The 14,023-nt window shown below is 35.8% G+C and overlaps 1 protein-coding gene across 1 annotated transcript in view; it reads left to right on the forward strand.

Annotated features, from left to right (window-relative positions):
- Window positions 1–1,239: 1,239 nt before the first annotated feature.
- Window positions 1,240–14,023, forward strand: part of LOC148947227 (protein big brother-like) — a 105,213-nt gene continuing 92,429 nt past the window's right edge. Inside the window, exons 1-2 of the mRNA XM_089097329.1 lie at window positions 1,240–1,491; window positions 10,726–10,812. Of these exons, the coding sequence (XP_088953455.1) occupies window positions 1,285–1,491; window positions 10,726–10,812 (294 nt within the window). The 5' untranslated portion in view covers window positions 1,240–1,284. The remainder of the gene's footprint in view (window positions 1,492–10,725; window positions 10,813–14,023) is intronic.

Raw genomic sequence — 14,023 nt, forward strand, 5'->3', positions numbered from 1 at the left:
GTTACGTATTTAATAGTGTGTGGTACTTGTGTCTTAAAGCCACCACACTCAAATTCTCTCGAGATTTTGTATCGCGAACATGAGACAATAACCGGTTTTCATGGTCTTTATATTTATACCGGACAATATTAGTTTCGGCTTGGTGGGAAACTGCATTGTAGCTTTGTTTTAATTAATTATCTAGTTGGTATTTTGGTTTTGTTAGGTTAGTTTAGGTCGTATTTAATGTAATGCGGTCATGGCGTCCTCCCTCCATAATTCTTTATTGTAGTTTACATAATTTTATTACTAAACTATTATATTTTTAGCATATTTTGGTAGCCTATATTTCATTATGATTAACCTAAACTCAATTCTTTAGCTTGTACTAGCTAACAAGGAAGTACCAAATATCACCCCCTGAAACCATCTTAGGGGGTAATTCATACCTAAAAACTGTGATTTTCTGTGATAACCTGTGCTTATTAATTTAACGGCAAAAGGCAAACAAGTGACGGGATAAAAAGATTCGATCTATTGAAAATACAATGAGTATATATGTTTTGGTAAATATTTACCAAATCATACTATTGAGTTAGAAATAAAGTGAATACACCATTCGATGCCTTTTTTATGCTGATTACGAATATAATAACATTTCAGAAATGAATTTCAGCCCCCCCTCTTAACCTAACCTAACCCCCATCCCCATATGTGCAAATACATATCCTGAATTGACATATATATGGGGGGGGGGGGGCTAAATTTCATTTCCGATAGAACTGATTTTTATATTCGTAATCAGCATAAAAAAAAGGCATCGAATGGTGTATTCACTTTATTTGAAACTCAATAATAGGATTTGGTAAATATTTACCTTTGTTTTGGGCTATATACTTGTCTGACAGGGGGGGGGTAATGTTTAGCGGTCCATATTTTGGACTTCTATGAGTAAGTATTTTTAACTGTTTTAATGTAGTTTCCAGAATATTACAGTGTTTCCTTATGGAAGGTGGAAATGCTAAACTAATACCTGAATATTTTTAGTACAATTATTTTCCAGGAATTTATTCCAGAGTACCTGTCCCTCTCTGTATTTATAATATTTCCCTAAATTCTATTTAACACGGATATTTCTCGCTAATACAAAAACAAACTCCTATTGGTCAATTACGTCAGAGGATCAATGATGCTCTTCATAGCCCTGCCTCTTCAAATGAAGCTCCGCCTATATTCCGAAAGCAAGTGACTTCACCATTTAGTCTTCTGTCCGCGAGACAGGTGTAAATATGGTTTTGGAGTAGGATGATGAACGATACTGCTGCACTGTTGTCAAGTATGCTGCCACCCTACGCTGATGCACTTGGATTATATGACCCTAATGCTGGTGTCCCTCATCATCACCACCCTCCTAAACCGGCATTAATGTATAGAGTTCCCAGGGTTGTTGCTGATCAAAAGTCTAAGTTTGAGTCCGATGAATTGTTCCGACGGCTTGGCAGAGAAAGTGAGGTAGGAATATCTTGCTATTAAATGAAATTGGGTAAATTTTTGAAAAGCGGCTCTCTCGAAGGGGACATGCTGAAATGAAAGGCATTTTTAGATTGCGAACTTCATGCTCTTTTTGGTACTTACACATTATATGGGTCCTTCTAAAAAGCAATTTTGGTTAATGCTAACAAAATAAAGTAGGATGAATATATAATAATTTATAAACAAATTTGGGCTATATATTTGCACATCAGGGGGGGGGGGGTAAAGCATAGCATATATTTAATACATAACCTAACCTAGGTACCTCCCCCCCCTAAACCCCAAAAAAGAAAAGTTTAAATATCGTAACCGCAATGAAAACCACGCTTTTGCATTGCATTACTCTATAGCGGTCTCTTGAATTAACCCGTCTGGCGGGTTTTTCGTGACGGTTTCTTGTAAAGGCCCAAATAATGTGTTAATACCCTCTTTTTTAATGGTTAAAGTCGCATTTGTGGTAATCCCTCCTCCCCCCCCCCAATATAGCATTAGACTATATACAAAATTAACGCAAAATAAAAATGCTACCACTAGATTCCTTATTTTATGTCCCTTATTATTCTTTGTCCCTTATTATTCTATCTATTATTCTATGTCCCTAATTATTCATAATATTCTTTATTCTAACAATACACCTTCACCTGATAGATACATATAGCCCTAGTTATCCAAAATAACGTTAACAACGGATATTAGTGGCTCTTCAAGGTAATTTCCTTTAGTTTCCGCTCTTTCCCAATACTATATTCGTGTTTCTGACAAAGCATCCCTACCTCCCTTGATGCAGTAACAGTTCTAAGCCTCCTAAACAGGGGGGGGGGGCAAGGTATACAAAAATTGGTGAATTTTTTATATTGACTTACAAATAAAATAAACATACTACTCGATGCCTTTTTTATGAACTTTCCCAATATAATAATCACTTTTGCCGCAAATGAATTTAACCCCCACCCCTATATATACCAATTCAGGATATGTATTTGCACATTAGGGGAGGGGATGGAAGCAAAGTTCATTTCTGATGCAAATGAGAGGTAAGTTTAAACTGTACCAAGGCAGCTGCCCCTCCTGCCCAGGCCTAGAACCATCACTGCCTTAATGCTCCGAGATATAGCCCAAAATAATATATTTTTCCGCTATTTTGCATCTCTCGATGCTTCGCATTTCTTTGTTAAAAATTTTTGACCTGTCAAAAGTATTTGCCCCATCTACAATTACAGAAGAATTCAAGCTCTGTTATATATCAAATATTATTTAAAAATGATTTTAAGTTGTTATTAAGAATGGAAGAAACATGATAATTAGGAAAAGGAATCAGGAAGTAGGAAGGAAAAATGATTTTAATATATGAATAAGAATGGAAGGAAACGTGACAATCTGATTAATAGAAATGTATTGCGTATTATAAAATAAAAATTTCAAAGTTTTAGCGATTTATTTTAGTTTTGTATATATTCCCAGGTCTATATGGAACCATAAGGGGGGGGGGGAGTGTCCAATGTCTGAAAAGAGACTATGATATTTGGAAAGATAATAAAACAGCGATCTAATGGTACTACTTTTTTCAACATGATTCATTCTGAGGAGCTATTAATATGCCCATTACCAAAATTATGCCATGAGAAGGAAAATTTCAAGCTTCCTATCTCAACTCCTTCCCTATTTCTTAGATTTAAAGAATTGCAAAGAACAGAGAATATAATAAGACTTATTCTTAACTTTACAAAAAAAAACATGTTTTGGCTAAATCTTGGTTGAACCTACTTTTTTTTCCTCTAGCTTTTGAAAACACAATTCCAGTCACTTGAGTAAGATATTGTCATTTAATTGTTTTTAATTTGAGACACACTTTTGCAAATTCTTTAAAACCTTGTAAATCAGGATTTAGCAGAATTGTGAGACTCGAAACCCTTTCTTTAGACCTAATTTGTGCTTAGATCTACTTCTGAAAGTTTGATTATTATGCTACAAAGTTTATTTAAGTTCATCAAAGACTAGGCCCTTCAGAGGGGGCTGAGGTAGATGCTTTAAGAGACCTTTCAAGGACATAATTTAGTCGAATTTAGGCTCTTGGTCCATTCCCTAAAGTTCCTTTCGCCTAATTCAGCTACTTTCTACGATAACAAGAAGCCCCTCATCTAGAACTTCTTTCAGTGTTCGTGACGGGGCTATGTCTGGATATGTTTAACCCATTTGGAGTATGCGTAAAGTGGGTTTTTGTTGTAAATGCCCCTCCTAAGGGAGCGGCATTGATTCCACACAAAAAAAATAATTTTATAACATTGTCCTAGCAATAAAACTAAGGAAAAATACTAGTTCTAGACAAAAGACGAATACATTTTTAATCATAGTTTGCCAAGTTACGCCAGGTACAATTCCTAAACCCATTTTTTTCAAAACTGTAGGACATGGATTCTACTCTCCCCCTCATCTCCTGCTAAAAAGAACAAAGGATTTTTACTAATACTAGACACGATAAACATGCCCTGATTTGGTTGGAATACAAACAAACTAGCCTTTTTGAAGTGAAGGTAAAGAGTCACATCAAAAATTAAGCATAATTATGAATTTCACATAATAGCTGAAATCACCGAGTGTAATCATTCTTTTTTTCATGGCCAATCTAGATCATGCTATTAAGATTAGATGTATAAATTTAACCTTCGTAATGTTTTATAAATTTGGCCACTATATCAAAATAGGATTCCTTTGATTCATATGCTGTTATCAAATTCCCTTGCTTATCGTTCATTTTGATTTAGCTTCAATTACACAAAAAGTGAAAAATTTCCAACGGAGGAAATATATATATATATATATATATATATATATATATATATATATATATATATATATATATATATATATATATATATATATATATATATATAGAGAGAGATTTCAAAAAATATATAAAAGATAATTTCAAAAAAATTCTTTAGGGACATTAAATTACACCAAATATTGTTAAATCAAAAATGAGTCAGACATTCAGCAGTGTCAGATGGATTCGAAATCAATCCACTAAGTACATAATTTACAAAAAGTGTCTGATTTTCACCTGAGCCTGCCGACTACAAATCTGACCCTAATAATCAAATATTAAGTCCAAAATTATAAGACGTCAATATTTTTCAGCAATGGTGGGCAAGTCATGCCTTGCGGGAACCTGAGTCACACAAGGATGTCCGATCTGTATGACCAGTAGTGGTGTCAATTTACGAAAATTTAGGCGGGGGATGGAATGTATTTTCATTATCTGGAGGGATAAATTATCATTTTTTTATCAATGAAAATAACACAACAAGACATTTTCCAACGGAAATACACCAAAAAAGGTAGTTTTCTAAATATACAGGGAGTAAAAAATTTAGGAGGGCCCTAGATCCCCCCCCATTTACGTAACTGATTACTGAACGACCGAAATCAGATCGGTAGACTTATTTCCAACAATCATCTTCAGTCACATTAGCATATAGTGAATCGTATAAGATCATGATGATAGTGATAAATTCAGCAATGTCTGACTGATTAATACTCATTGTCATTGTTAATCTCTGTATAGTCGTATTTTATGTTTAACGGTGGATAATGAGAAGAAACTAATTTCTAACTTAAGGAAAAGTTAGATTTTTTAATATATATTTCGAAAATTGCCTTTATCATATTAATGTACAGCAAAGTTTATGAAGTCATAATGATTGTAAGGAATTTAGAACTGTCAGACGAATTAATTCCAACTCCCCCTTCTCCCTTAATTGACATCATTAGCATCTGAATAATTTTTGCAGTTGTTTTTTACATTTAATGGAAGATTAAATGTAAATGGTAGATAGGAGAAAACAGATATTATAATTTTAAAAAAAAAGTCTAAATATTTGTGTAGGCTAATAATGTTTCTTGATTAGTTGCATCAATTTCATGAATATTTAGGAGGGAGACAAAATCTAGTTTTGATATCTAGAGGGGATAATTTGCAATTGCTTTAATTTTTTTCAGGGAAATACTGAAGACATTTTTCAATGAAAGGGCCCCAAAAATATATTTTGTCAGAATCTAGGGAGCAACTGAAATTAGAGGGCACAGGCCCTTGCGCCCAATTGACGCCACTGATAGTGACTTATTCAGCGCTGTCAGCAGCGGTGTCCATTGGAGGGAGTAGGAGGGAGTTTTTCTATCCCATCGTTTTTGTAAACACACTTTTTTTGTATTTTGATGGAAAAAAACTAAAAAAAAACAACAAAATTGCCGCCACTAGGATTTTGAAAAATATATTTTGCCCTCTCCACTTTCTCTTGAATTGACGCCCCCGACTGTCAGAGTCAGACAGCTATAATTTATGTTAATCCCCTCCCCCCATGACACCACGTTTATCTACAAAATATATATAGTAATTCTTGCGTTTAACAGTAGGCTACATAGTGGGAGCAAATATTTCTAAATTAAAAAACTGTTCAAAAATTTCGTTTTTTTAAGTTCATGAATTATGGTGACTAAAATGTTTGAATTATTTGTTACTATATTTTATAAAAATAAGTAATATCTTGTGATTTCATTCATATGCTTTGTTTACATTGTAACTACAGGAATGTCACAAGGAAAACAAACACATTGGCGCTTGGTGTTTACATTGCAAAAATCGTAAATCAGTGCCGACTACAAACAGGTTGAATACCATCTGGTCCCGTATCCCGTAATGGGGGCTAGTTTTATTGTTTTATAACCACTGAGTGATTTTAAATGACACCATCTAGGATTACGATAAGACCCACCCGGAAGCTTTGTCTTTTAACTGACCATGCGCATACCAATGAAGGGCCGGAGTAGAAAGGAGCCTTTTCATCAAGCGCAGAAAAAAAAAAACAGCGCTCGGAATTTGATCAATTTTAATCACTTTTCCATGGTACCGACTTTCGCAAGGATTTATTTTGGAGGCAAGCCAATATTTCAGAGAATGGTAGGGAGGGGTGGATGATACAAATGTAAGGTGAATTATACAGAAAAAAATGGGAAATTTAAGAGGAATTCGTAAAATATAGATATTTTATGAGACAATGCCCCCAAAAAAATCAAGCCTACGTACTTATCAGTCAAAAGATACAACAATTGGTGCGTATTACACATTAGATATGTAGTGTGGGTTGTCATGTGCGGCATGGAGTGCTGCCATGTGGAAATGTGCCATGCGTGGTGGAATACAGGGTGTTGCAAGAAGTTTACTAGGTGACGAAGATGAGCAGGCCCTTGGTGCCTGTTTCTGAACAAAACTCACATCATTAAGATGTGTGTTTTGTTTATTGTTTTTTGTTTCCTTTGCTTCATATGATATATTTTTAATATAGCTTAATTGTTTTTTTCTTTACGTTGATAAAGGCTTCCGGGCGTAAAGCCGAAATATTCGGATTTCTTTATTATTTAAAGTTTGCTTTTTTTTGTTTTTTTTTCACTGCTTTGTAAAATATTATAGCTTGCCCGTTTTCTCTTTATTTCATTTGTTAAATTCTGTAAATGGAATGGGCGTGGTCTAAAAAATTATTTGCCTGTTCATATAGGCCTGTTTCTGGAAAACATTTAAAAACATTTTTCAAAAAAAGTTTTTTAAGAAGTGTAAATAGCCATGTTAAGACCTAAAAGGAGCAGAAATAAAGTCATGTAATTAATCAAAAACTAAAAGAAATGAATAATTGAAACACAAAACGGACAGAAATTACTATGAATAAGTAAATGTAACCAAAACCGAACATAAATTAAAAGGAATAATCAAGTCAAACTTAAAACGAGCAGAAACTATCACAAATAAGAGTAGGGCTACCCCTTTTAAGCTATCTTAAAGCCATAGCGTCATTTGCGCTTTACTGAAGACGATTTGTATTTCGAAGAGTGTGGTTTTATTTGTCATATGAAACCGCTGTATAAGGATAACATAATTTTATTATTTATATAGAGTGTATGAAACTAATAATAATAATAATAAGAATTTATTTATTAGCCACTATAAAAAAGAAGCGGAGTACATCAAGAACAAAAAAAAAACAAACAAGAAAAAAAAAACAACAAACAAGCAAACTCGCACACTTAACAATTATTTACATAAAACGACGTAAATTATGGTGCGCAGTAAGACCTGCAGATAACGACAGCTTTCCCGCAAGCACAGTCACTTTTTCCCGTAAATCAGGGAGGCCGAATCGCCATATTAGATGTCGGTTCCGGAATCGCGGAGGGAGGCACAAACGGTACCGAGAAAATTTAAAATAATAAGTCAGCCAATGGAAAAGCATGAAGACGAAGAACAAGCAAATAATAAAAAAAAATGAAAATCTAACCTTTCGAAGTTTTTTTTTGTTTTTATTTTTATTTTTTGTTTAGCACTGAGGACAACTTGGTGGAGGTCCTTGTCGAAATATTTGCTTGTTTTTCGTCTTCATGTTTTGCCACTGGCTGACAAAATCCTCGTTTTCTTACCTTTTTTTATTTTATTTTTCATTAATTGTTTTCTTTCCTCTCTTAGTTTCATATGTCATGTATAGCCAGTGTGGTCTTAGAATGTATTTACGTTTTATTAGTCATAACAACGCAGCATTAAAATTATGTGATGAGGCTAATCACAAACAAGGGCTCACAAATAAGGGCTATTGTTAACAAGTATTGTTAACAATAGCCTCCTCCTTAAACCCTTGGATAGGATTGAGTGTCAAAGGCACCCGAAGAAGATTTTTATTTTGAACTGAAGAAGATATTTATTTATTTTGAATAGTTTTGGTTTTGTTTGTCAAAAATCAACAATAACAAAAGAAAGTTACGATAAAAATCCGGATTGCATGAAAGAAAAAATGTTTTTAGAATTAGTACATTTGTGACTTTCAGTTTAATTTTCCTATCACTTTTTTTAGCTTCGTTTTTCTATTTCAGTTGCATGCTCGTTTTCTTTGTTTTCTCCTAAAAAAAATCCTGTTCTATAATTTAAACTTGATGAAACACACGACTGGACTGTTGAACAAATGTAAATAAGCAACTAGAACAAGAGGTCTTAGATTTGAGTTCGAGTCACCAGTTGTCATCACTAAGCGTCCCTTTTTTGCTCATTTCGACACTTCTGCTCCCAGATAATTTTGACAACCCTGCTTTAGACAGTTTCAGAAACATCATTTTTGACATGTCATTTTAAGGTCACGCCAATGAAGTCTGCTTGAAGCAAACGCTATTTCAGAAACCTTTCTATTAAAGGCTCTTATCCGTAAACCCAGACTTGCACAAATGTTAGAGAAGGGAAATCGTAGTTTTAAAAGTTACTTTTCTCGGAATTTACATACGTAAATGAACGGTGCACACTGGTGCTTTTACATGAATAGGATAAGGGTCAGCATAAGGAAAACTTGTAAAATTGTTGATAAAAGCATTTTTTTTAGGCCATTGAAAAACCCCAGCCCCCTCCCCTCAAATCGGAGGATTAGACCTTTGCGGACCTATAGGGTTAAACCTTATAGTAAGCGTAAGAGGGTGGGGGCTCTTTGATATCCCTATGAAGAAACCAAATTATACTAGCTATTGTTCGTTTTGCAACAGAGGTATATTATGGGGCTCTAAGTGTCCATCTCATGGGCTTTGTAATGAATTGGATAAACCAGTTCATGAGCCAGCGACTTGTGCAAGGGAGCTCTCCCTCCCCCCAGAAATTGTAAATTCTCCTAGGTTTCTGGACCTTTTTTATTCAAACTATAAAATAAAAATATTTTGGAGGAGCTACCCGAAAAAATTCTGCTGACATGTCTTCTTTAGCAAATCACAACGCACGTCAAAATCTAGGTTTAAGACACAACTCTGTTTCGTATGATTTCATTGCAACTTTTTCAACCCCTCTTCTCAAAGTATTTTGTCCCTCCGTCTGAACCGGGGCCTCCCGCAGGGGCACTTTCAGCCATTTGCAGAAAAATTAATTCATGGTGACGGTTAGAGTTGAACCTGAGTATAGGGCCATATCCAGATTTTGTTTTTTTTGGGGGGGAGGGGGGGTTGTAGAAAAGGATTTTTTTCGGGGAGGGGCGTCACAAATAAAACAGAAAACGCATCCAAAATTTATTTATATTAATTTTGTCACGTTTTTACGAGTTGGACGAAAATTTTCTTGGGGGGGTCAAATCTCCTCCCCCCCGTCCCCCGCCCCCCGGATATGGTCTTGCCTGAGTGCCATCGAATTAGACGCCTGGTCCGATACACGGGTAAAAAATGGTCTCCTTGCAACCCACGGGGTTGCATTTCGTAAAGCGGGAACAAATTAAGATACGTTTACATTTAAAGCTAAAAAGACAGAAAAATGCAGAGCTAGTCATTCAGTTTGTCCGCCATGATTTTCTTCGACACTAAAAGGAAGAGAAAACAGACAAAACAGAAAAAAAAGAAATATGTAATTCGAAAGAAGTTTTTCAGCCTTTTTGCATAAAATAAAAACTCAATCACAAAAAGTAATGCTGCTATTACTACTACTACCAACTCACTGCAGCATAAAGCAACATAAGCCCAACACATCTGTGAATGCTCTTCCTCCATCCCAATCTATTCAAAGCTTCCCTCTTTCCAGGCGTCCCAAGAGGTCCAGGGGCGGATCTCCAGCATTTTTATTTGAGGGGGGGGGGGGCGAGAAGGTTCCATGTCCGGATATTCAAGGGGCATGGGATATATAATAATTTTTTCTCCACATTATTTGGGGGGGGGGGCAATTACCCCCGACGCCTTAGAAAAAGTCCTAATTTTGTTAAAATCCTTTCTTATGACTTCTTCCCATCCACTGGGGAACGAATGGGGTGGGCAAAAGAGTCCCAAAGGACAAAACCAAAAAGAATCACAGGTAATCATTAAATTTCGGTCGTAAGAAATTTCAACATTGAAGGCAAATCGAGTAGTTTGTTAATTGGATACTAGGAACGCATATGAGATGTCATCTGGCCAGTACCTCCCACCCTCCAAAAGTATCAAGATTTTATAATTTTCCCTATAATTTCTTGCGCAGTAATTTCTACATATTTTACCTCTTTTTGAATTTCTGTCACTCCCCCACCCCTCGAACTAAAAATGAATTTCTTCCTACACACCAGTTAGACATTATTATTGTTTTTACCTTAAATAGCTTATTAGTAGGTATAGTAGATGTGTTACATGTAGCAGATAGCAGATACAGTAGATATATACTCTATAACTAATATTGATTATTTTTAGACTCGGTATGTTGGATTCCGTGATAGGCCCATAGAAGAAAGACAGGCCCGATTCATAAACGGATGTAAAGAAGGACATACAGAGATAGTAAGTTTTATTAACTTCTCAGGGGTGCATGCAAGCTTTAGGGGTACATGCAAAGTTTGGGGTGTAAACCACTCCCGACTCTTCGTGCTACCGTAATTTAAATATGGATAAAACGGGACAGTTTGCCACCTGACGTCGTTTGTCAAAGATTTTGTGGTGCAGTGCCCTTTAAAAATTTATGTCCTACTGAAATATCAGTAAATTAAACCACATTGACCTGCCATAAAAAGACAAATTAAAGAAATGAAGAGCGAGAATTGGTTTTTAAAACCAGCGAAAATACTGGACGAAAAAAGCGAATATTTCGGGAGGACAATATCAGTAGTTGGAATATCAGTAAACAAAGGAGATTTTTTGGTACTGGTGCATTATGCGGGCCCACGAAGAAGTCAAGTTTAGTTAATGCTAATGAAATAAAATAAGATGAATATATAATAGTTTGGAAACAAATTTAGGCTATATTTTTGCACATTAGCCTAGTGGGGGGTGGTGGATAAAACATAGCATTCATTAAATATGTAACCTAACCTAGGTACCTTTTTCCCTCCCTAAAGCCAAAAAAAAAATCGTTTAAATATTGTAACTCATTGAGAAACCACAGCTTTGCAATCATTTATCTATAGCGGTCTCTTGCAAATAGCCCGTTTGACGGGTTTCATGACTGGTTTCCTTGATACAGTCTATAGCGGTGGCCCACATAATTCACCAGTACCGATGTTTCTCTACACTCAAATTCTTGATCAGAACCTCTCGTAGTTGTTTGGAAGTCTCTAAATTCTCGTACGTGGTGTGGGTCGGTCTAGTATTTTTTGAATAAAACAAGCAGGCTTCGATGATTTAATTTAAGTTGGTTCAGACAAAGCAGCTAACAAACCAACTAATTAAATTACTTATTCATTTGGTATCATTTATTGAGTTTGATGGAATTTTAAGCGGCCATATCTGTATTCATTCATCAATCTTCGCACTTACCTTTAATGGTGTACTTACGAACTTATCATTAATTGCTTCATGCTATTGTGTTAACTATGTCTTACATTTGTCGTATTCAAAGTTTAAATTAGGAATAAATATCAAAACACTCCATATACTTAGCTCTAGTGAAGCAGTGGAGGCTCCAGGGGAGCAAGGGGGTTCCCCCCTAACGTCGTCTAAAGTAGTGTAATTTATTTCCACTAATTAAACTTGCTCCTAACGCAAGCTCATCGGATCGACCTATCTTGCGCCCCCCCTCCCATAAAAAAGGTCCGGAATCCGCCCCTGTCGGGAAGGCTTTGATCCTACTAACATGGCCAACCCGAATAAGGGTTTTGGGGAGCAATTTAGGGTGCGACGCAAATATAAGATATAATGAACAGATTACGCAGTTAAAGCTACAAAAAACTCTTCCGTGTCACCAAACCATCTGAACTTACCATTAGGCTAGTTACTTCCAGTCATTTATTTATTATATAATGTGCTTATCGTATTAAAAGTTTACATTAGGTATCGGCAGCACCGTATCTAGACGGGGATGGAAACTCGGTTTGACCCCACCCCACCCCCTCCCCCCCCCCGCCCCAAAATTTGTGTCCGATTTTCTCAGCTTGTATAAAAATAAGAAAAACACGCGTCACTTGTTGCGTTTTTTAAGATTTTTTGGTACCCCTCCTCCCCGCCCCAAAAAATCCCCCCTCTTTGAACGAAAATCCTGAATACGGCCTTGGGTATAAGTATAAAAATACTTCATCACTCAATGTACTTGTGAAAGCGTGATATCACCAATATGCTTGATTAAGTATTTTGCCTTTATAATCAATAACTGGATTTTCTAAATCCAGTATCTGCCTCTTACTGACATAAAAAAAATACTCCAAAGACAACAAATTTTAACATCAGACACCGTTACATCAGTATTGCTAGGGTTGCCAAGACTTTAAACTTCCTAAACCGCAACGAATTCACATGTGTAAAACCGCAAATTTCAAAAGGGCTATTCATTTTTTATCACTGCTATTACCTAAACTTTCCTGAATTTTTGGTGAGAAATACTGTCCTTCTTGTTAAATATCTTACTTTAGCAACTTGGGTGTATCTAAGGGGCGGGGAGTATTGACATTATAGTTTTAAGGGCCCTTAGCAAGGCCGTATCCAGGGGGGGGGGTTACCCGGTTTGAACCCCCTTCCCACGAAACTTTTGACCGAGTCGAAAATTAGTCGAAAATTAGTAAAACCTTAGTAAAAATTTTTATTTTTATTTTAAAAATTTGTATTTTTTATACTTATATCCAAGGCCGTATTCAGGATTTTCGTTCAGAGAGGGGGGATTTTTTAGTGCGGGGATACCAAAAAATCTTAAAAAACGCAACAAGTGACGCGTGTTTTTCTTATTTTTATTTTAAAAATTTGTATTTTTATACTTATATCCAAGGCCGTATTCAGGATTTTCGTTCAAAGAGGGGGGATTTTTTAGGGCGGGGGGGGGGGGGGGTTACCAAAAAATCTTAAAAAACGCAACAAGTGACGCGCGTTTTTCTTATTTTTATACGAGTTGAGAAAATCGGACACAAATTTTGGGGCGGGGGGGGGGGGTCAAACGGAAAATTAGTAAAACCTTAGTAAAAATTAGTAAAATTAGTCAAAAACCGAGTCGAAAATTAGTACCCCCCCCCCCCCCCGAACAAAAATCCTGGATCCGCTCCTGGCCCTTAGTACCTATCTAATGGTATCTTTAACCATTTAACTAGCGCAAATTGTGTATATTTGGTTTCCACGCGGCCAGTGAATTTAGGACAACCATAGTGATGACCTTCGTGTGATGGACCAAAGCAATGTTAACCAAAAAGCAAATTTTTGTGTCTGTTTCATTTTTTACACCCTTCACCAGAACACTCATCTCAAATTTATTTTGGAACATTAATTAGCATATGTTAACCAAGCCCATTTTTTCAATAAGGTACCTATTCATTGTTCATCACGTCTTGAAAGGAGATTAAGTTAAAGTATATAAATTGATCAATTATTCATTTTGGATTGATTAAAGATTCAAAATGGCTCTCTTCCAGCCATTCCAAGCCTTAGAAATACTTAAAAGCTCCTCCCAGAATCTCCCCTTACGTCTACTAAACAATTCCAAGAGATGCGCAGACTTGAAAGATATCGTTACACGAAACTTATTGATCAGGCCTGCTGTTCCGGAACTTTAAGAGGGGGATAACAGCTCCTGAATAGG

Source organism: Artemia sp. Qi Xiang Cuo, chromosome 11 (assembly GCF_049724085.1).
Source record: "Artemia sp. Qi Xiang Cuo chromosome 11, ASM4972408v1, whole genome shotgun sequence".
Classification (NCBI taxonomy): Eukaryota; Metazoa; Arthropoda; class Branchiopoda; order Anostraca; family Artemiidae; genus Artemia; species Artemia sp. Qi Xiang Cuo.